The 23,367-nt window shown below is 43.9% G+C and overlaps 2 protein-coding genes across 2 annotated transcripts in view; both read right to left on the reverse strand.

Annotated features, from left to right (window-relative positions):
- Nucleotides 1-2,918, reverse strand: part of IL34 (interleukin 34) — a 71,144-nt gene extending 68,226 nt beyond the window's left edge. Inside the window, exon 1 of the mRNA XM_043898024.1 lies at nucleotides 1,524-2,918. The gene's annotated coding sequence lies outside the window, so the exon portion shown is untranslated. The remainder of the gene's footprint in view (nucleotides 1-1,523) is intronic.
- Nucleotides 2,919-9,292: 6,374 nt separating this feature from the next.
- The window catches only part of SF3B3 (splicing factor 3b subunit 3), a 38,670-nt gene continuing 24,595 nt past the window's right edge, over nucleotides 9,293-23,367 (reverse strand). The window contains exons 15-26 of the mRNA XM_043898008.1: nucleotides 22,962-23,105; nucleotides 20,702-20,824; nucleotides 19,823-19,977; nucleotides 15,335-15,509; nucleotides 14,480-14,685; nucleotides 14,225-14,381; nucleotides 13,050-13,175; nucleotides 12,421-12,633; nucleotides 11,759-11,857; nucleotides 10,988-11,131; nucleotides 10,274-10,378; nucleotides 9,293-9,894 (exon numbers count right to left, since the gene is read on the reverse strand). Coding sequence (XP_043753943.1) covers nucleotides 9,754-9,894; nucleotides 10,274-10,378; nucleotides 10,988-11,131; nucleotides 11,759-11,857; nucleotides 12,421-12,633; nucleotides 13,050-13,175; nucleotides 14,225-14,381; nucleotides 14,480-14,685; nucleotides 15,335-15,509; nucleotides 19,823-19,977; nucleotides 20,702-20,824; nucleotides 22,962-23,105 — 1,788 coding nt within the window. The 3' untranslated portion in view covers nucleotides 9,293-9,753. The remainder of the gene's footprint in view (nucleotides 9,895-10,273; nucleotides 10,379-10,987; nucleotides 11,132-11,758; nucleotides 11,858-12,420; nucleotides 12,634-13,049; nucleotides 13,176-14,224; nucleotides 14,382-14,479; nucleotides 14,686-15,334; nucleotides 15,510-19,822; nucleotides 19,978-20,701; nucleotides 20,825-22,961; nucleotides 23,106-23,367) is intronic.

Genomic DNA, 23,367 nt, shown 5'->3' on the forward strand with positions numbered 1-23,367 from the left:
ACTCAGAGGAGTCCATTGACTGGGAATTGGTACGGCTAGGATTAGAACCCAGCCTGGGAGCATTTCTCTGTGCCTCGATGTGGCCTCCCAGTGGCCTACCGGCATGGAGGACAACAGGTGGGTCCACAGGCCGTGGGGGAACCCTCCATCCTGTCCAGTGATCCCTGAAACCTGCCCTTTGAGGAAGGTGGCTAAGAGATGGGACTGGTGGCGTCAGAGCTGATGGCTGGTGGCCGAGAGTCTGGGTGACCAGTGCCCAGTTCACCAGCCTTAGCTGGATTGGGGCAAAGTTAAACAAAAAACATCTCTAATAGGAGGCTGAATTAGAAGGGGGGGAAGAGGCCAAAAAGGTGCCCTTGCGATGACTGTCTCAGCTCTGCGCAGCTTCTAAGCGGCCCAGAGAAAGCCCCGGGTTTGAAAGAGCCTTCCAGGGTGCTTATTACACACCGACGTTGTTTTACAAATACTATTTCTGCCTTTCCTATACCGCTAAGGAGTTTTAAAGTCTGTATTTTACATGTGAACTAATTGAATTTATTAGGTGAGGGTTCAAGGTCAGGCAGCTATGCATATAAGCCCAGGCTCTCCTGCCTTCACAGGCCAAGTCTTAACCACTGTACTAAACTGCCTCCAGCCCACTTCCTGAAAAATTTAGAGAAAACAAGTTCCCCACCCACTCCCTCATGCCTCACAGTCCTGAAAATCTTATGAATGAGCAGACTTCATGTGTAACATGATCTGAGCTACAAAAATGTTCTTGCCCTTTATCCCAAGTATTTATTCTGGATGGAGAATAAAATCCAAGGAGAGATTAAAAGAAAAAAAAATCTAAAAGAAATTATTTCCACAGAGTTGTCCATAAAAGTTGAATTATTAATCACGAAACACCTGGAAGCAATCTAAACTTCACAACTAAGGGACAAAGGATGCTTATCCTGGCGGATACCACACGGACTTAAAAATCAGTTAGTTGGTTTCAATGCAAAGTGCAAAAGCAGAACATTCCATTTTAATTTCAGAATACTGTTGCAACAAAACCATCTGAAAGAAGAAGGCTAACTTATGCCATTTTATTTTTTTCCTTTCCTTTAGAGAATTTTAAGTCAATTTCTGATAAGGTAACTCAAGTACATAATTCAGGCACACAGTAATACATTAAGGTCTAAAAACCAAAGCAATATCCGGTGGAAGAGCCCTCAGTAACCCATGACAACCATTTAAGAATGTGGGTTTGTTGATTTACAAAACTCAGAAGGGAATGCAGAGAGAAGTGACTTGCTTTATAGCTATTTGGATCTGCTTTTTTCCTGCAAAGCTGATGAAAGCAAAGGTTTAAAAAAGAAACACAGAGCAGAGAATTCACACCATTTTTCTAAGACGTAATTCAGAGCTTCTTGCTGGGACTGTTTTTCAAGTCTAGCTCAAATCCCTCTTGCTGTGATCTGTGAAGGAAGCAGCTAAGTTGAGTTTTGGACAAGTCAGGCAAAGAAAACCACGTGAGAGAAAATCAACCACTTTCTTACCTGTTCAAGTACCAAGATACAGTCTTCTAGGGCTTCGCTGGCAGCTTTAAGGGGCTCCAGGGCTTGGAACAGGTACCAAGGGCAGGGGGCAATGGGTGCCAGGTGGGAAAGGCTGTGGCTTCCCCCAGCCCACAGTCCAGGCTTCCCGACTGATGGGAAGGGCGGGGAAAGCAGGCCACTGCAACTGATTCAGAAACTGGAGCCAGCAAGGGCGGGGCAGGGCCACGTGGCCCCAGCCTGCCTTGGAGAGTGGAGTAGGAGGGGGCCACAAGCCCAGAGGATCAGCCAGGAACTCTTCTGACCGAGTGCGCCAGGCAAGTAACGGTGGAAGGCCCCAGACCAAGTCTTGGCTCCCAGGCAGGATGGGCTGTTTTAGGGGGCCACGCCAACTCCTCTCCATAGCACATTTATTCCGACAAGAACCCTTCCACAAAACTCAACAAAACTGTAGTGACGTAGTCCTGTCCGGACTGCACATGTACACAGGGGGACGAACTTCAGAGGAAGAAAAGGCCTTTGATAAATATCACCAGTGTTGAGGACCAATCAATACCCAGCCTACAGATGGAGACCTGAGCCCAGAGAGAGGAAGTATCTTAAGTCAAGATCACACAGCCAGAGGGCTTCCTTCTGTCCATGACTCCGGGCCTGTCCTGGGGTAATGCGTGGTGTGGCACATATATCTGTGGGAGTTCCTGGTCACACAGCAGATGCTCAAGCCTATCTCCAAGGACAAGGAGCACGCTCACTTTGCCTGGGTCGGAATGAGAGCCGAGAACGGTTCTGCCTGCAGTTCTGTGGCCACTGAAGGGTGAGCTCCATCTCTACCTAGTTTTCAGAGCAAGGTCCCTGATGTACTCAGACCATATTTGGAGTGCTTCGGGGTGGGCCAGTTCCCCAAGGGAGCCTTACAGGGTCTTAGTTCCCTGGCCAGGATTGAACCCAGGCCACGGCAGGGAAAGCGCCAAGTCCTAACCACTGAACTACCCGGAATTTCCTTCAAGGAATCCTTCAGCTTCTCTACCAGTGGACAAGTAGAGATTGTCCTCAAGGGATTGGGGAAGGGCTGTGTCCAAAGCATTAAACTGTCCAAGATAGTTTTCAGGTTTCCCTGATACAAGCACAGGATCCTTCACTAAGAGGTCCCTTATTTAACATTTAGGGTTCCACAGCACCTGGTTTGGGAAATGCTGGCCTAGATATTAGCGTGTCTTATTCTGGATGTTAGTGCTTGGCACAAGAAATTTCTCAAGAAATGGTTTCTCAATTGGACTGACAAAACCGGATTCCTGGTTTGGCCCTGGACTTCCAGTAAGACAATAATGCCTACATTTGGAATGTACTGGGTTGCCCAAGAAGCTCGTTAGGATTTTTCCATGTTACAGAAAAACCAGAACCAACTTTTTTGCCAACCCAATACTACGGCTAACTCCCTACTCCCATCTGCAAGACAGCGACAACAGTGGCCACACCCTCAGCAAGGTCTTGCTGAATTTCTGCCCAGCTGAGTCAAGCAGTCGAGCAGCCCATGGGAGGACAGATGGGGTGGAAGTGACAGGGGTACAGCCACAGGCTGGGGCCCTGCAGAAGACTGAACAAAACTCCACTGTGCCCTCTCTGGGACCTTGTGGCTTAGAGGAATAAACCTTTCTTTCAAGGCATCACATACAGTTCAAGATAGGGGTGGCTCCAGGTCTCCCAAGGATTTTGGACCCAAGTTCAGTGGCCAAACCTCCTCAGATCCCCAGAAACTCAGTGGAAAGTACTTTACTGTTACTATGATAACCCCTAGAGGTTGGTCTTATTTTACAGAAAGGAAGCTGAGGCCCAGCTTAGAGACTGGTGAACCCAGGTCATGTGACTCTGCATCCAGTGTTCTGCTATGGACTTCACTCCCACTTTACACATGGCAGATGGGATCTGGTTTCAGACTGACTTGTGTGAAGTCCCTCTCTCCAACTGCAACATCAACTCCTTAAAGGCAAGAGACTCCTCAGTGGCCCTTGTTTGCAGCACTACATGCACCCACCCCCAGGGACTCACAGTGAATGCTGACATTTCTCTTCACCATCCCGTCACACTAGCTCACACACATTTTACTCATGACCCCAAATTATTAACTTTGAAAGTCTCTTGAAATGACCTAATCAAAAGCAGGTCTCATTCCGAGATTTTGCTTTACACAAAAGGGTAAATTCTGCTGGGTGGGCCTGTGGGATAAAATTTTGAGGACCAGACTCTAAAAGACAGAGGTGGGGAACTGAGGTGACTTTGACTCAGGGATCACAGCCAAACCTGACTGGGTACTGACTGAACTGCTGGATTTAGAGGGTGAGGTGGTGCTGACTCTTTAGCTTTGTCCTCTCGGGCAAACTTGGTGTTCTGATTTCCTTTGCTTCATTTTTTAACAAGAAGTAATGTTCCCTCAGTCACCTGGAAGCCACCTAGTGATTTCCAGGTCTGATTACTACCAGACTGTGAAATAGACGGATGCCCAGTCATCCCTAGCAGACTAATTTGGGGCAAAACAGATATCGCCACTGCAACAGGTTGCCTGAGCTAAAATCTTTCGCTGTCTCTGATTTCCCCCAGAAGTCCCAAGGCTGTGCCTGTTTTATCTGAAGGGATAGAGACATGGGCCTTAGGCTTGCCGGCAGAGTCACCTCACCACCAGACTCAGAGGGACAGAAACTACTTTGTTATAAGGACTCCTGGGTGCAGTAGACATTCAAGGAGGTGGTACACAGTAGGTGCTCAGGCAACACTGGTGGAATAAATGAATGTAGCCCCATCTTCTAGTGGATTAGGCATGTCTCTTGATGTTGACTTCCAAAGCCTCTGTAGAAACAGCTTTTGGTTATGTTGATGCAGAGTGGTGAAGGGGATTTTCCTGAGTGCTATGGAGTCCACATCCACTGACTTCAGTTCAGACTTCATACAAGGTCCACACAGTGGGTTATCAGATACCCAAATATAAATCAGCCACTGACAACAGAGGTGTTGAGTCCTACCTACATATACCAGTCATCTGTATCCCTACATTCTTTTTTTGAACATTTCACTTCAGCACCAGAGCTCTGAATATGGCCGTTAAACATATTTTAAGGGTACAATAAACTTAAAATATTCACATAAAGTATTACATATGCAAATGAGCAAGTGGATGATTCATGCAAACACATGCCATTTCTATTTTGAATAGAAACAGAATTTAGGAATTAAAAAGAAAAAAAAAAAGCTGAAAGCCAGGTTGATTCATCTGCAGAATTCTCCAAACATTTCTGGCTTCCCACCAACCTCAAGAGAGGCTGCAGTCGTGAGAGCAGCATGGGTTCTGGAGATGAGAGCTCTCCCTTTAAGTAAGTGAACCTCAAGAGCCTTTTCCAGTCCCAGCAGCTGTCTTGCTAGCAATACATTTAAAAAAAAAATAGATAAAAGCTGACATTCCACCCACAGTCCAACTTGAACCCCCTCCCCCCAAGGAATGCTATTCCTAGCAAAAGATCTTCCAAATGAAACAACATCTGTGGAACCTCTACTCTTGAGGTCAGGGAAACGCTGAGGCACTTAAAAATTTTTGAGTCCTTTTTTCAGACCCAAGTTGCAGAGACTTAAAGGCAGCAGAATAAGAGCAGTCCTAATAACCAAGGGCAAATGCTTTGATGAGGTGACATTCCTTCTGTTCCGTGGCAGTCTCTAATGTGTGTTCTGCAAAACAGCAGAGTTCTCCATTTACCGGGTTACACAACTAAAGCAAAGGAGTTGATGTGGTCCCCTTAACACAGATGGAGTTTGCAATTGTAGTGATTGCAATCCAATCACTAAATCTTACTAAAAACTTTCTGTAGGTCCTACAGCAGAAACTCTGAACTAGACAAGACTGATCTCAACATATTCAAGCCTAATTCCTTGTGTCTGTGATCCTAAAATTCCATTTGTCACAGTCCTGTTTTGCAGAGAACGAGCAAACTCATGGACATGCAGAGGAAGCGCAATGGTGACAATTCCTGGGTACAAAACCTAAAAACTCAAGCAGCAAAACAAAAAGATGAGCAAGTGGGACTCCATTAGACTATCATACAGCAAAAAAAATCATAGTAAAAGACATCCTATGGAATTGGGAAATTATTTGCAAGCCAGGTATCTAATAAAGGGTTAACATCCAAAAACATAAAGAACTCATAGAACTCAACAGCAAAAACACAAAAAATCCAACTAAAAAATGGGCAAAGGACCTGAACAGGCTTTTTTCTTTATAAGATACATGAATGGCCAACAAGTACGTGGAAAGATGCTCAATGCAAATCAAACCACAATATGCTAAATCAGTTCTCGCCTGTTAGAACCGGCATGAATAAGCGATAAATGGTGCTGAGGATGTGAGGAAAGGGGGAATCGTGCACTGTTGGTGGGACTGTAAACCAGTATAGCCACTATCATACAGTGGTACAGCCACTGGTACAGTACAGAGAACTCTCAAAAACGTGAAAATGTGGTGTGTGTGGATGTATAGTAAAATATTACTCAGTCATAAAGAAGGAAATCCTGCCATTTGCAGGACTGGATAAATCTTGAGGGCATTATGCTCAAGTGAAATAAGCCAGACACAAGACGACAAATTACCCTGTAAGTTCACTTATATACAGAATCTTAAAAAAAACAAATAACAAAACTTATAGAAAAAGGTCAGACTTGTGAGGGAAGGAGTGGAGGGGAGAATGGGGGGACAGGACACTAAGACAAAGAGGTCAAAAGACAGAACTTCCAGTTAAGAGAGAAACAAGTCCTAGGAATATAATGTACAACATGATGACTAAACACTGCTCTGTGATATGTATCAAAGTTGGCAACAATAGATCCTAAGAATTCTCTTCAGAAAAAAAGTTTCTCATTTTGCCTTTTCAAGAGATGATGAATTAAGGCTACATATATATATCAAACCATTATGATGTACACCTTAAACAAACACAATGATGTATGTGAATTAGATCAAAACTGGAGAAAAGAAAATCTTTCCAGCTGTGAGATTTCATGAAGAATCAAGTCCAGAGAAGGTCCCTCAATTATGGCGCTGAAATGCTCTCTGCACATCCTCCAAAGCTCTTGCTCTCCTTCAGCACCCAACTGACAAAGGCAACAGACACAGCGAGCGTGAGGCAGTGTGAGGGGAAGAGAACAGCACTGTGATGTGTCAGGGGATCCACACCCTCGTTAGCTCCTAAAGGAAAATGGAGGACTTAACCATGCTGATCTAGGCCCACATAGTAAGAGCTCACATGTGGATCAGGAAGAACCTATAATGTGCTGGGTGGACTGCTGGGTGTTTTGAGGCATATGCCCGCATTTTACTGACATCAAACTGTTTATCTCCACGTTATGCATGAGAAGTCAATGGCCTGACCAAAATCATGGATCTAATCAGAGGTAGAGACTTGATGGAACTCAGGCCTGTGAGTGGCCTAAGGGATGATTTTCATGATTAGGAAACTTGGGGAAGAAAATAAACATAGTTTGTACTCCCAAGAGACAGTCACCAACGTGTTGCCAGTGCTGTAATTCAGAGGAACTAAGATGCTGGACTACGTTCTTCGGGACTTCCGAGCAGCACATACTGCCTCTCTCCTTTCTTTCTATGGCGGGGGAGCCAAGCCTCCGAACTGTCAAATGGCTTGCCCAAGCTCACTCGGCAGTTATTTGGCCTGACCAGATCAAACACGTTGCCTGCTTACTTCACATGTGTAGGCTTCTTCTCCCCTACTAGAATGTTAAGTTCAGCTGAGCAAGCCCTGAGAATTTCTCACGTGCTTAGCACAATGCTCAGAATATTAGCTCATAATCTGCTGTCATCTATCATATAACAGTTTCCAATACACACCCATATTTCTCTGACAATTCCACTGAGCATGTACCATCTTCCCTGGGAACAAAAGAGAACCTTGGAGAACACTGGAAGCACAGGATGATCCAGTGTGAAATTCACCCTTGCCTGACCTACGGGTAGCTCTCAGGTGGGGCAGTAATCACATGACCATATACATTCCCAGTTGTTGTATAAGATCTAAAATTAAGGTTCAGTTATCATATGCTACAAAATCAGAAGGGCTTCAAATGGCCGAATCCCGAGTGTCCCTCCCCAGTTTTCATGCCCACCTCTGGGGAGCAGTCTGTGGGTTTATTTCAACAAGCCAATCACACCTTCCCAAAGGAATTAGGAACTCCCCTGTGCTGATATTCCAAAGCCTCCCAAAGCCCCCAGTTGTTTACTGGGTTCCTGAGTGCAATCCCCCTATTGTCTTGCATAGCCTGCAGTGTCCCTGAGTGATATGTGGTTTCTCCCCTCCCCTGGGCTGGACCAATAAACCGATGTCTACCTGGTCAGAACAACAACAACAAAAGGGTGGTTAATTCCTGATTCTACAGAGATCAAGTTTTCCTTTCCTTGGAACGCTGCTCAGTGTTATGTGCCAGCCTGGATGGGAGGGGAGTGTGGCGGAGAATGGATACATGAGTATGTATGGTTAAGTCCCTTTGCTATTCACCTGAAACTATCATTGTTAACTGGCTATACCAATACAAAATAAGGAGTTTAAAGTTTGGGGAAAAAGAACATTTCCTTTCTTACATAACTGCCTACTATTGTACGAAGAGGAGAGAGGCTGGGAACAAGGAGCTACTGCTCAAACATCTATGCCGTCTCCCATACTACGGCACATCAATGCCATAGTCTGATAGATGACATGGAATGGGTGGGGGCCACGGGGAAAATGAGCCCTAGAATCAGGCTATACAAATGTAATTCCAGAGTATGGTCTCCTAAGCATACCCATGAGCTAAGTGAGAAAGAAAAGTGTCCGCTAGGGATTCACTGCCTGGCAAAATGAGGTCTCTACTGACCAACCTCGTATCAAGCTATGACTGAAGAGATACCGTTCCAGGGATGGCATCAGGGACACTGAATTGTGGAATGTCAGCTGTTGGAGGTCAAAGATTCTACCGAACCATGTTCACTCCTGACTCTAACCCGTGCCTGCCCGAAGATCTGTCCAATCGAAGTACTGAGCACATACACAGAGAAGCGTGTTACTCTATGAAGCACTCGGAAAGAATCTGACTTGGGCCTCAGTGAAGTTAAGGGACTGCCCAGAATATTAAGGCTTCCCACACAGCTCGACAGGGGAAGGCTTGACAGCGGAATTCTTAAGTGTGAGCTGGAACATTTGAGTCTGGGTCACTTCCAGTCACAACTCCGCATACTCTGAGGGCCTTCCGGAGCTATGCTGAAGACAGCCCCTCTCCAGCCCATTACCCATGTGCCTTTCTTTTAAAAGTGACCACATGTACTGATTATTCCCAAGGGCAGGTTCTTCTGTACTTACTGATCCTTCCCAGTAGACAGATGGCAAATGATTATTTCAAGAACTGTGGAAGTAAAAGGAGCATCTACTAAGAGATGAGGCAGCTGGAATTCAGACCAAATCCTTCACTCTACAACTTCAAAGAAGGGAGGCAAAACAGGGAAGAAGACATCAGCCACCCTTCCTCACTAATCCAATGGGAAGAGGTATGGACGACAACATATCATTAGAGTCCACACTTCATCTGCATCACAGCAAAGACTAGAGAAAGTCCAAACGCCGGCACAGAGCTGGGAGTGCGAGGCCACAGGGTGGCAGAAGTCCAAGTTGGTTGGAAGCAGGATACGATTTTCCAACTCAGGCTCAATCTTCCACCTAAATTCTCACCCCCAGAAAAGACACACGGACGCCAGCCACCTCAAAAGCTAGGTTTGTATTCCTGGTTAGGTTCCAAAGTGGTAGAACTCCGGAGCTGTACTATAACCAACCTGGGCCCCACGTCAGCTAGGCCCCACAAAGACAACATCATACAAAACTGTATTTACAGGTAAACCAGTTAAAAATTAAAGGTGTGTACAAAAGTAGGCAGGATAGCCAAAAATATCAATGCAAGAAAGCTTTGGGAAAAGGGACACTGTATTCCACACCAGAACCTGGGGGCAATGGATTATGTACCAGGCAACGAGAAGGGTACAAATCTCAGTGCCAATGTTAGGGGAAACCTGTCGCTCCCGGAAAAGAGTGGATGGGGAAGAGCTACTAGCTTTAACATTACAAAGTCTTAATTATCACCACCCTTCTTCTGTCACAGAGATTCACAGCCCCATGGTGAGGGAAATAAAGTCTCTGATAAGCCCCACAAGAAAAGGAAGAGCTCAGAAGGCATAGCGAGTCCGGATGTCCTCAAGCTTCTTGGACACCTCAGGTGGGGTTCGGTCCAGTTCTTCAGAGACATTCTTTTGTTTGTTGGGCTCCATGGAGTTGAACTGTTCACAGAGATCTCCATCAATCACATTCTAAAACATGGAAAGACGGGAAAGAAAGAAAAAGGTGAGATGCCCAAAGAAAATGGCACATGCTAAAGCAGCAACTGCCAGGAAAGGTTTTTTTCTCCCTCAGATATCTGAACTCCAGTTATAGTGCCAGGAACACTATTCAAAATTGCCTGAGGAAAACTGGGTGAAAGCTTTTCTCTGGCTATGGTCTGTCCTGAGGGAAGAGGTCTCTGAATATCACTAACTATCCCTCCCCCATTACTGCCTCCATAAATCCATCCCCCCAATGCTCCTTCATTCAAGACTCTGCTGATTTTTAAGGGTGGGAGGCCCAAAGATAAGACTAGTTAAATGGGCTGAGAATCCCCCTTTCCAACCCGAGTTTCCAAGAAAGACCTACCTTAACAGGGAAATAGTAGGAACGAAAGCTGAGGTGGTCTCGCCCACAGAGAGGGGGGTGCTCGGACCGGAGGTGCATTTCCACATGCTGGAAGAAGTCATGGTCCTGGTGGAAAAAAAAAAAGAATCAATCACTAAAGAAAAAAGATTTCAACTACTAGTCTATGGTTTTTCCAAAGGCACAGTGAACAGATAGGCCATTGATTTTTACCACCCAGGCAGATGTGAAATAACTGTTCCTCAGGTTTCCTACTACACCAAGATAGCTAAAACCTAAATGAAAACCCCTTTGTATTTGCAGAATATGAGAGAAAACACCATATGCAAAGAGTGGTTTGTGAAGTCAGATTCCTAATCCCATCTTCCTTGGCTACAACTACATAAACCAAATTTAGCCAATCCCAGACTTGACCCTAGGGAGCATTAAGTACCCAGTCCACACCACCCCATCTGGTGTGGCTCTGGGGCTTCCACCCCTGACTATCCTATAGTCACATCAGAAAACTGAAGCAAACCCTGGCTTAATATAAACATCAATGGCTTTCCCCAAGGGAAAAAGTCAAGATTCCTTTCTCCTAGATACTCCTGTCACCTTACAAAAATTCCACAACACTCCCAGTTGCATATGACACAAACTGGACTGCCCTCTTAGGCCGATTTAACACTAAGGAACAACTCGAGGAATGAAAAGCCAGAGGAGTGTGGAAGATGTTACCTCATGGGATGTGAATGGGACAAGGATGCCAATGCCTCCTGACAAAGTGGTGTAGACAAGTGATTCTGAGCCTCCAGGGATCAGCGTGGTCTTCTGTAAGGAAAGTACTGTTTCGCCCACATGATAGTTCATTATCACTTCTGCCTGCAAGTCAAAACCAGACTAGTCACTATGTGTGCCCTCAGAAGACTGTTCCAGATTCCCAAGAGCAAACTGCACTTCCAAAGGGCACATTTCACCACCTTGATAAATTTATAAATTATTAAAATTTAAACATACTTTGAAATGTTCTTAGCATAGAGTTTAATACCTTCACAAACATGCTGAAAGTAGATAATTTCTGATTTGTAACTGAAAAACATTTTTGTTAAATATCAAGTTTGCAAAAAAGGAAGAAACAAGGAAAGTTTAAAAAACTGCAATCTATAGGCTTGTCTTCTAAAGTAAAATGGATCTATTTTTAAAGTTCAGAGCTACAAAAGAAGACACCTACAGAAGTAGAAAGCCCAGGACACACTGAAGAAAGAGCTGGTTAGTGTCCTGAGTGAGCCTGTGCAACCACAGTTTCCAAGGAGCCCACTATGTGCGGAAGAGATTCATAATGCTAAAATGTCTCAGAAGAATCTATCATGAGAACACGGTAGTCGCTTGGTTATCTTGTGTCAAAGCCACCATGCACACAGTCATGTGCACTGTGGATGAAACACTAAAGAAATGCTTCCTTGGTGAAGGTCCTGATGCCCCTCCTTGGGGCCGCTTCCGCAAGCCTACCTTCTGAGAGGCCCCGTTGAGCAAGCCCCGGTCCCACAGGGCTTTGTTTCCAGTGGGATCCTCGTCCACTTCATCATTGGTGTTGGGTGGGAGCCGCACCTAAAATGGAGAGACGCAAATCAGAGAGCTGGGTTCTCACTCATTGACCTTGGTCACCAAGCAGCACGTCTGCCCCAGGTCCCTGCAAGCAAACCTGGGGGCACTGCATTTGGCAGACCTGAGCCAGCACCTGTTCGGGTGTCCAGTGAGTGAGAAACTCAAGAGCTATTCAAGAAAATCCAGACTGGGCTTTAAAAGACAAGCCAAGGGTGAGGAGAGAGGCTTGAGAGGGAGGAGACAACATGTTTAATTACGGCGATTCGCTGGTGCGGCAGAAACCAACACAACACTGTAAAGCAATCTTCTTCCAACTGAAAAATAAAATACAAAGAGAGCCCCAAATTCTGGCAAAGAGTGAGAGTCTTAGTCCTGAGCTCAAACTCAATCTATCATTATTAAGTCACTTGGCATGGGGAAGAAGGCAGTGAACAGCAGGATGGGGGCAGAGGAAGCTAAAAGCATGTTACACCCATTTTTACTTTCCAAATTAGAGATTACAGTATTTCCACAAATTGGGCCACTTTTTTCATACAGCACTATAACCCAAGTAAAAATCAACTTACCACACAAATGTTGCCAAACTTGTCTGCCCCAGCCACAGTATCATAGTCAAGGAGACTAGCTGTGGTCACCCATCGGGGGTAGGTATCATCAGCAAAGATGATGAGCTGGTTCTCATTACGCTTGTAGCGAACCCAGATGAAACTTTCTTGGACATCAGATACAATTACCCTGTGTCCAATTGTCTGGATCCCAGAGATGTAGTTGGCGATATGCTGGGAAAAACAAGGACAGCAAGGTATAACCCTGGGGTGCAGAATCAACAGGAAAATTCCAGGTTACCCTGACTGCAACATAGATAGGGTCTAAAGAATGGCACACACCAAAGAAGAGCAGTCAGCAAGAACTTCCTAGAAGGTGGGAAAAAGAGCTGACTGGTTTTAACGTGGTGGGAAAATATGCTTAATTGTCAGTTTAACTCCTTACAGACACAAGCAGGATAGAAATCTGGCTCTTGAAGTAAAGAAGTCAAGAAACCTACCTACTCTTTCCCTTCTCAAGAGCCTAACTGTTAGCCCAGGAAGACAAAGACAGTCCGGATAAAGACACGATTCTAATAGCTGCTGTCCATCACCCTGCTTGGGTCTCCTTCCTCACAAGCTAGATCTGGACCCTCCACCAGCATATTTACCTTGTTCTCACACTTGCGGAGTAACTTCTTCTTTCCGAGGTCATAGACTCGCAGAAGTTTTCCCACACCAATCAACACTCTCCCTTGGAATGGGGCAATAGCAGCAGGGACCTCTTCCACTGGAGTCTGTGAGAGGAAAAACAGGTGATGCGGCTGTTTTCAACACATACAGCTACACGCCCTCAACCCCAAACGACTTTACAGGCATCTGTCAGGAAGACAGACAATGAGAGACCTTCTTTGGCTCATCAGAGAAAATAAACCCACACATATAACAAACAGTCCCTATAAAACCAGGTGTTTGGGTAAACAGATCAGAAACACTCCCTTTTGGCAAGTGGATCAATGAATGCCACAGGTGAAAAGAAGTCCTGGTACCTGATGAACACTGCCCCAAAGCCGATGCTAATTGAAGTGGCACCATTAACTTCCTACCTTGAAGCCTCAGTATCAGAGAAGTGACTGGGGCATGTGGAGGGAGAGGAAAAGAGTGCTAGAGACAAGTAAAGGAGACGCAGTGACTTTAGCACAAAGAAGGTTCTGTGAAATAGTTATTTCCTATAGTAACATGCCCCTTGTGGAAGGCCAAGAGAAATCACATTCATGTGCTGTCACTGTAGAAGAGAGATGAAGAATTCTTTAAAATATATATATATATATATGTATATATATATATATAACATGACCTTAATTCTGTAGGACTGCTGAATTCTGGTCACAAATGGCTGCCTACTTAGTAAGCCAAGAAAATACGGGGCTCATTCATTATGCATCTATTCCCCTTAGAGGGTGGTTAGCATACAGGCCTCCAGGGGGACCAGCAGGCAGTGGCATGTCACTGGAGCATTTTTCACGTGCCGCTAAGAGATGGGTCAGAAAGACCTGATCCACGACTGATACAAAACTGGTTAAGTCTAAAGGACTTAGGGGCTTCCCAGGTGGCTCAGTGGTAAAGAGTCTGCCTGCCAATGTGGAAACGCAGGTTCAATCTTTTGGTCGGAAAGATCCCCTGGAAAAGGAAATGACTACCTACTCCAGTATTCTTGCCTGGAAAAACCCATGGATAGAGGAGCCTGGTGGGCTGCAGTCCGTGGGGTCGCAAGACTTGGACACAACTTAGAGACTAAACAACAAGTAGGACTTAAGATCCAGGAAAGCCACTGTCTGGTTCCTACCTTGTGCAAAAACTCCAGCTTTTCCCCATTGTTCACGAGCTTGTAGGTATAGACAAAGCCCCCAGCGACAGATCGGGGGTTCAGTATCAGGTCTTTGGCCACGCCCACCAGCACATACCAGTCATCACCAGTGTTGGAGAACCTGCACACAGCCACGCTGCATTTTCAAAGAAAGAATCAGGAGTCAGGCATTAGGCACAGCCCAGGGAATTCCCATTCCACTCTTCAAAACCCTGCATGGTCAGGGCCCCTTACCTAAAAGCGGCTTCATTCTGTTCCAGCTGGACAAGGTCCAATGTGTTCCCCTGGATAGGATTCATCACTCGGATCACAGAGGCCCACTGCCCATTGCCAGCCTTAGGAGCCCCAAAAATGGACTCGGGGAGGTTTTCATTGAGGAACGCTGCTGCCATCTCTGCGGCCAGCTCTCGCTCATCCTCCCCTGCTGCTTCTACCATTTCCTAAATCCAAAGAAGCAAGAAGAGTTGGTGCGTTCAGAGGTGGGTGCTGGGTGAGAAGTGGATAAACAAGAACACCTCCAGGGGGTGTTCGCAATACACAAAGCAGCAAAGTCTGTCCACCAAAATCATTATTCCCCAAAATGAAGATCAAAGGGAGAGGCGTACAAATAAGGGGAAGAGGAAAAGATAACTAAGGGGAAACTAAAATCATCAGCCGTGGTGAACACTTGAGAAACGTGAAGATGAAGACTGACTGCTTCCTCTCTTCTGGGCCAGATACAGTTTTACATAGTGGGGACTATTTTTTGCTGAGAAATAATTTCTGGAAGGAGATGGTGTTGTGAAGAATACAAAAGCTGTCTTCTTTGGGCCCAAATCCAGGAAAGATATAACACAGGCTATTTTGGAAGTTCCAGGAGAGAAGAACTGTTCCAGTATTTATCCAGCTCAATACTGAATAAATCCAGGTCAACATTTCAGTCCTAAGTCACAAGAAAGCCCCTGAAAAACAAAGGACTGTGGCAAAGGACTCTGTTTGAAGGACCTGAAAAGACTCTGGATCTTTAAATATAACAAAGGCATTAGACATCAATTACAGAGGTTTAAACATGGTTTCACAAGACTGCCTTTTTATTGAACCCTGCATTACCTCTGCCATCTGCTGCTTCCTCTGAGCTTTAGTGGCCTCAGTGTAGGCATTGTGGTCAGTCTCAATGATGATAAGGTTGTTACTTTCAGGGTGGATAACAAATTTCCTGGGTGTGTACTGCAGTGGAAAGGCTACTTGATTGAAGACAGCACCCAGCTTCTCCAACGCCAAAATCCTATGGCAAAAGGCAAGGAGTTAATAGGTCACCCACTCAGGACCAAGAAACTGGTGTTGAAAGGGTCAGTAAGCAGTCACAGCTCTAATATCAGCATTGGGGAACATGAAACAATACGCTTCTCATCTAGAAGACTATGCACAAGAGATAGGAGATCTGGGAAGGGCCTTTTACTTCAGCAACAGCCCATCACTGTTCACAGTGATTCGTTTCCCCCAGTAAAATTTACATTAGAACCCTCAAAGATCTGTTTTATCCCTCCAATGATAACGTGATAGTGAAAAGTTAAAATCTCTTCTTGCACTGCAATTACCCGAATATATGTGATTACTTGTGTGACAGTGTTTCATAAAATAAAGTGAATGCCATCCTGAACGAAAATCACCTAGGCTTTAGGAAACCCACACAATGCAGAAAGAGATGGCAAGTATGAGATCTACAACCTCTGTCAAGCAGAAAGAAATGTTTATAAGTCAAATTATGTGCAAAATAAACAGAACTCAGATGCTCTTAAAAATATAGACACTTCAAAGTGCTGAAAGAAAAAAAACAGCTAATTAAGAATCATTTAAAAAGAGTACATTACAAAAACCAGAACATTTTCTACAAGACTATGATTGGCAACATTCCAGGACTTACCTGGTGGGTCAGTGGTAAAGAACCCACCTACCAATGCAAGAGACATGGGTTTGAACCCTGTGGTCAGGAAGATTCCCTGGAGAAGGAAATGACAATCCACTCTAATATTCTTGCCTGGGAAATCCCATGGACAGAGGAGTCTGGCAGGCTATAGTCCATGGGGTCACAAAAGAGTTGGACACGACTTAGCAACTCAACAACACTCTGCTCCCATAAATATCCAAAATACTATGAGGGGGTAATGAGCAAGGTTCATTTCTTTGAAGACATAAATCAAATACTTCACCAAATTCAGACTTAAATTGAAGAAAGTGGGGAAAACCACTAGACCATTCAGCTATGACCTAAATCAAATCCCTTATGATTATACAGGGAAAGTGAGAAACAGACTTAAGGGACTAGATCTGACAGACAGAGTGCCTGATGAACTATGGACAGAGGTCAGTGACACTGTACAGGAGACAGGGATCAAGACCATCCCCAAGAAAAAGAAATGCAAAAAGCAAAATGGCTAACTGAGGAGGCCTTACAAATAGCTGTGAAAAGGAGAAGCGAAAAGCAAAGGAGAAAGGGAAAGATATATCCATTTGAATGCAGAGTTCCAAAGAATAGCCAGGAGATAAGAAAGCCTTCCTCAGTGATCAGTGCAAAGAAATAGAGGAAAACAATACAATAGGAAAGACTAGAGATCTCTTCAAGAAAATTAGAGATACTAAGGGAACATTTCATGCAAAGATGGGCTCGATAAAGGACAGAAATGGTATGGACCTAACAGAAGCAGAAGATATTAAGAAGAGATGGCAAGAATACACAGAAGAACTATATAAAAAAGATCTTTACGACCCAGATAATCACAATGGTGTGATCACTCACCTAGAGGCAGACATCCTGGAATGCGAAGTCAAGTGGGCCTAGAAAGCATCACTACGAACAAAGCTAGTGGAGGTGATGGAATTCCAGTTGAGCTATTTCAAATCCTAAAAGATGATGCTGTGAAAGTGCTGCACTCAATAGGTCAGCAAATTTGGAAAACTCAAAAGTGGCCACAGGACTGGAAAAGGTCAGTTTTCATCCCAATCCCTAAGAAAGGCAATGCCAAGGAATGCTCAAACTACTGCACAATTGCACTCATCTCACACGCTAGTAAAGTAATGCTCAAAAGTCTCCAAGCCAGGCTTCAGCAATACGTGAACCATGAACTTCCAGATGTTCAAGCTAGTTTTAGAAAAGGCAGAGGAGCCAGAGATCAAATTGCCAACATTTGCTGGATCATCGAAAAAACAAGAGAGTTCCAGAAAAACATCTATTTCTGCTTTATTGACTATGCCAAAGCCTTTGACTGTGTGGATCACAATAAACTGTGGAAAATTCTGAAGGAGATGGGAATACCAGACCACCTGACCTGCCTCTTGAGAAACCTGTATGCAGGTCAAGAAGCAACAGTTAGAACTAGATGTGGAACAACAGACTGGTTCCAAATAGGAAAAGGAGTACGTCAAGGCTGTATATTGTCACCCTGCTTATTTACCTTATATGCAGAGTACATCATGAGAAACGCTGGGCTGGAGGAAGCATAAGCTGGAATCAAGATTGCTGGGAGAAATAGCAATAACCTCAGATATGCAGATGACACCACTGTAAAGAACTAAAGAGCCTCTTGATGAAAGTGAAAGAGGACAGCGAAAAAGTTGGCTTAAAGCTTAACATTCAGAAAACTAAGATCATGGCATCCGGTCCCATCACTTCATGGTAAATAGATGGAGAAATAGTGGAAACAGTGCCTGACTTTATTTTGGGGGGCTCCAAAATCACTGCAGATGGTGACTGCAGCCATGAAATTAAAAGACGCTTACTCCTTGGAAGCAAAGTTATCACTAGTCTAGACAGCATATTAAAAAGCAGAGACATTACTTTGTCAACAAAGGTCCATCTAGTCAAGGCTATGGTTTTTACAGTAGTCATATATGGATGTGAGAGTTGGACTATAAAGAAAGTGAGCGCCGAAGAATTGATGCTTTTGAACTGTGGTGTTGGAGATCCAACCAGTCCATGCTAAAGGAGATCAGTCCTGGGTGTTCATTGGGAGGACTGATGTTGAAGCTGAAACTCCAATACTTTGGCCACGTGATGCAAAGAGTTGACTCATTTGAAAAGATCCTGATGTTGGGAAATATTGAAGGCAGGAAGAGAAGGGGACAACAGAGGATGAGATGGTTGAATGGTATCAGAGACTCAATGGACATGAGTTTGGGTAAACTCCAGGAGCTGGTGATGGACAGGGAGGCCTGGCATGCTGTGGTTCATGGGGTCACCACGAGTCGGACACGACTGAGCGACTGAACTGAACTTACCAACATGTGAGTTTAAAAAAAAAAAAAAATCAACTGCTAAACAGTAAAGACTGTCGTTCTCTAAGGAAAAAAAAGAGAAAATATCTGCAAATCATGTTATCTGATAAGACAATTGTATACAGAATATAAAAAGAACTCTTATAATTCAATAATAAAAAGACAATAATTCAATATACCTCACTGATGAAAATGTAAAATGGTGTAGCCACTTGAGAAAGCAGTGTAGCAATTTCTAAAAAAGTTAAAGTTACTAGCAATTCCATTCTTACAGGTATACACCCAAGAAAAAAGAAAATATACACACAAATAGAACCTTGTACACGAGTGTTCACAGCAACATTATTCATAATAGTCAACAATGGAAATGACTGGTTCTGACAGTAAGTACCATGACCATGCAGTCTTCCCTGATTTTCTTCTGGGAGGAAAATGCTGATGCTTTAAAAAAAAAAAAAAAGTTGAAAATCTGTGGTGTTGTCAAAATTTATAGGAATCCAGGAAATTGCACATGTCAATAAAACAACTAAAGAACCCATGGATGAGGCTAAGACTTAACAGACAGAGATGTGTGTGAAAAGCATTCCAAGATCAAGTGCAGAGGTAACAAACCAGGAAGGAACATATGGAGGTGTGCAGGGAGAACAAGTCTGCTGGAGCCAAAGATGCTGAAGCTTAAAAACAGAGAGAACAGTGATGATAAAGTTCCTGAAAGCTTCTGCAGACAAATCTGGGAGTTCACTTGACTAAGTAATAAGTGATTCATATACCAAGAGGCCAGAGTTCCACTGTAAACAAGCGACAGTTGTAACTAGAACACGTGAATGGCACTGGTAACATTAGAGAGTTAAAAAAGAAAACAAAACAAAACCAACCACCAAAATTTGACAAAGTCAAAACTGACTAGGTTATCTTCCATCTTGCAATACAGACAGTGCTCACTCCAATGTGATCAGTATAAATAATCTGTCAACCAGCAAAAGGTCTAAATTAATTTTGAGGTTAATAAATAAGATATAACACTGCAAATGCAAGACATAGTGAGAAAAGACAATCAGTGATCCAACAATGCCTGCTATAACACTAATTCAACAGCATGGCCCTGGAAAACAAGAATCCTACATCTCAGAGACTGAACTACATTGCCAAATATGAAAACATGGTCCCAAAGTCTTAACAGAAGCTAAAACTCCCACACACCGAAACTTGGCTACCAGGTACTGAAATCCTGAGCCAATGAAGGTTTCAATTACAACACACCAGGCCCAGGGCAGAGTCGGCTCTGTGCCAGCCTCTCATGGGGCTTCAGCCGTGGGACTCTCTCACCTCAGGGTATTGGTGGAGATGGCCACAATGCCCTCAGGGCACTGTTCAGAGGCGAAGCCAGAGGCAAATTCCAGGGTCTCATAAGACAGGGGAGTGAGATGGAAACGAGACTGGTAAGAATAGCTCAACCATGAGCGGCTTGACATGGCCAGCACCTGAGGAAAGAAAAACATCTCCAATAAGCTTGGGAAAAACCCAAACAAACATGATGTACTAACCCAATTACTCTGTCCCCAGATTTCAGTGTGTGAAATACCCCAAGGCATTTTAGAAATCTAAAAGGCTACCTTAAGAAAGAGAGGTCTACAGAAGGGTCAGTACAGCATTTGCTACAAGTGCTGGCTCCTAGCCAGCAATCACTCAATCTCCGATCCCGGGCTCCATGTGTGTAAAATGAGAATACCAACACAAAGCTAGAGAGCTGCAAGGAGTCAACTGCAGTAACAAGCAAAGAAGTGGCAGGTCCCTCAGCAACACTGACATTCTTAACTACAAAGAAATAATGTTTCCTGGCCTCTTTCACATTGCACAGTAAGTCACAATACCTATACCAGTTTACCCCTAGGTAGTGGTATCCTACATGGGAGGTTTCCGGCTAACTCTCAGTTCACTCCATTTGCTCAGCCTCAGGGCTGAAGGGATCGATATTCTAACGCACCTATAACTTAATCATGGCACAGTGCCATGGAACCTCAGTTAAGAAGCTCTAGATTAAAGGACTCAAGATTTACTGCATGAAGGAACTGAATCAAGATAAAGTTAATGTCCAACTAACTAACTAACTACAACACTTGTGAATTAATGACAGCAAGATTTATGCCACAGGGCTCAGTTGATGCCACTAACATCCAAAAACTTACTGCCCCTTTCATTACTTACTGCCTCCTGGCCTTGCATCCGGACACGAAAGAGTTTCACAGGACGGGACCCCAGGTACCTAGTGCGGGTGTCAGACAGGTCCCCAGTGACAGGGTCCAGGACAGTTCTCAGCAACACACCGTTCTAATAAAAATGAGAGAGGTGTTTAAGGCCTAGGCATAATGGAAGCTTCTTTAGCTACCCTATTTCTGTTGGAAGAAAATGACTAGGTGGTTTAAATATATAGTCATCAGCCAGCCATTCATTCATTTTCCTAAACCACTCACTCAAATAGTTACTGAGCATCTACTAAGTGAAAAGCAGTTTCCTTTCACCGTATATCCTTAAAAATTTTTACCCTTTATGTTAAACCCTTTACAATTTTAAGATACATGTACAGTTTAATATACCCATGCCTATTGTGGTCTCTAAATACCATTTCCCTTAAAAAAAAATAAGAATCCTGAGAGAAATGGCTCATTCCAGTCTGAAGCAAGAATGTTCCAGATGTCTGTGGAGCACTTCCTTGTGCCAGAAGGAAGCCCCCAAAGATAGTGGGCACCTGTTAATTGGACAAAGGAAGCAACTTCAAAAGGAAAATTCCCACTTGTCTAAATTGTGGGAACTTAGTATCTAAAACAAAGACTGTGATAGTCTGATGTAAATCTAAAAATCTGCAAATGTTACCTAAAATTAAAACAAAAACATTTCATCAGTCTTTACTGGAGATTGCTATGGCACCAACCTCTTACTCTAAAACACAAGTGAACAAAGGGGGAAAGTGAGGTATTTATCCAAGAACTCGGGTCTGAAGGCCGTGATGCAGCCCCCATGGCAGTGGTAGCGCAGCTGGACGCACCACCTAGAATCAGAAACACGCGCTCTGCCCTGGGGATGAGGAAGAATCGCACTGCGATTCTCTGGGAGGCCGGCACATGCGTAGGATGGGAAGTAGGAAATTCCCCAAGAAAAATGAGCTGGTTTCTTTTTAACAAGCTGAGACAGTTGTTAAAAGAAACGTGAGGACTTCTCTGGTAGCCCAGTGGCTGAGATCCGGTGCCCCCAATGCAGGGGGCCCGGTTTCAGTCCCGGTGAGGGAGCAAGACCACACATGCTTCAACCAAGACCTGACACAGTCAAATAAATAATAAAACAATATGAGAGGATTAAGCAGATAAAAACTGGACAGTTTTATGCAGATTCTGAGTAGAACCAAAAGTAAAAACATTTTTCAGAACAGAAAAAAAGGGAGAAAATGAGAACATGGGGGTATCAGAAGCTATTAAGGAACGTAAATTCTGTTAAGTGTGATATTAAAGCTTCAAAATACACACACACACTCCTCTGTTACAGCTACATTCTCAAGTTCTTATAGATGACACTATATTGGATCTGCCTTAAAAAAGAAGAGAAGAGAGAGGCAAAATGCTGATAACTGGTGATGGGTACATGGAGGTTCATTTCATTAGTCTAACTCCTGGGCACGTTTGAGAATTTCTAAATTAGGAAGTAAAATTAAAAAGCAAACAGTTCCCTGGGCTAGGCAAAAAAAAAAAAAGAGGATATGGTCAAAACCCGACACTCTCTGTTTCTTGCGTTCCTGCCTTTCATGCCATGAAGAGCCTAGGTGCTTTGATAACAGGGAACACGGAGGGGCCCTTTATTGCTATGTTCATGGAGCCCATTATGAACAGTGAGGCCCTCTGTAACCACGGATTCTGAATCCACAATTCAACCAACCACACATCAAAAATATTTCAGGGGGAAGAAAAAGCAGAAAATTCCAAAAAATAAACTTGAATTGGCGGCAAATGTACAGCAACTATTTATACAGCATTTACCTTATATTAGGTAATTAAGCAATCTAGAGATGATTTAATTAAAGGTTACGAGAATATACAACCATTATGCCATTCTATATAAGGGACTTAAGTATCCTCTGATTTTTGGTATCCAAGGGAGATCCTGGAACCAACCCCAAGGACATTGAGGAACAACTGGATTATAGTCTCACAAACTGCAAACTGTGAAAACCATAGGCGATATAGTTCTGACCCAAAACAGTCACTGCTAAGCAATTTTATCAGACTCTATAAAATACTTTTTTCCAGGCCTGATTTCTTCTAAATTAGAGCGAAAACAAGTGGAACCGAGAGCAACACTGATCACTTTTCATAAGGTGGGTAACTAAAACACAGGCACAGAAAATACCTGCATTAAACAAAGCAGTCATGAAGTAAAAGATGCCCCGACCCCAGGAGTGTGTTTCTGGATCTCTTACCTGGAGTCCAATATTCAGGTACAAGAAGCCAATAGAACCTCTCTCCCCCAGTTCATCCTGCTTCTCAGTCCCACCCATTTCCACGATACATAAGGACTCAGGCTGGGCCGGGAGAGCCTGCATGCTCAAAGGCTGCAAACAGTCCTAAAGAGGAAAGAGAAAATAAAATATAGCAAGTGACCAACTTTGGGAAAAAACCTGCCCAGAAAAATATAATTCTTAAAAGTGAAGAACAGCTCTTTTTTGTGGACATGGAAAACCTGAAGAATGAGTTCTCAACAGGTATGGGGTCACTAGAGAACTAAACCTTAAAACAAGCTCTGGGGAGGACTGGGCTTTCTCTTTTTTGTAGAAGTGGATAATGATAAAAATAAGCACAGGGCACCTTTTTAAAGTCATCTAAGGC

The sequence above is a fragment of the Cervus elaphus genome, chromosome 4 (assembly GCF_910594005.1).
Source record: "Cervus elaphus chromosome 4, mCerEla1.1, whole genome shotgun sequence".
NCBI classification, from domain to species: Eukaryota; Metazoa; Chordata; class Mammalia; order Artiodactyla; family Cervidae; genus Cervus; species Cervus elaphus.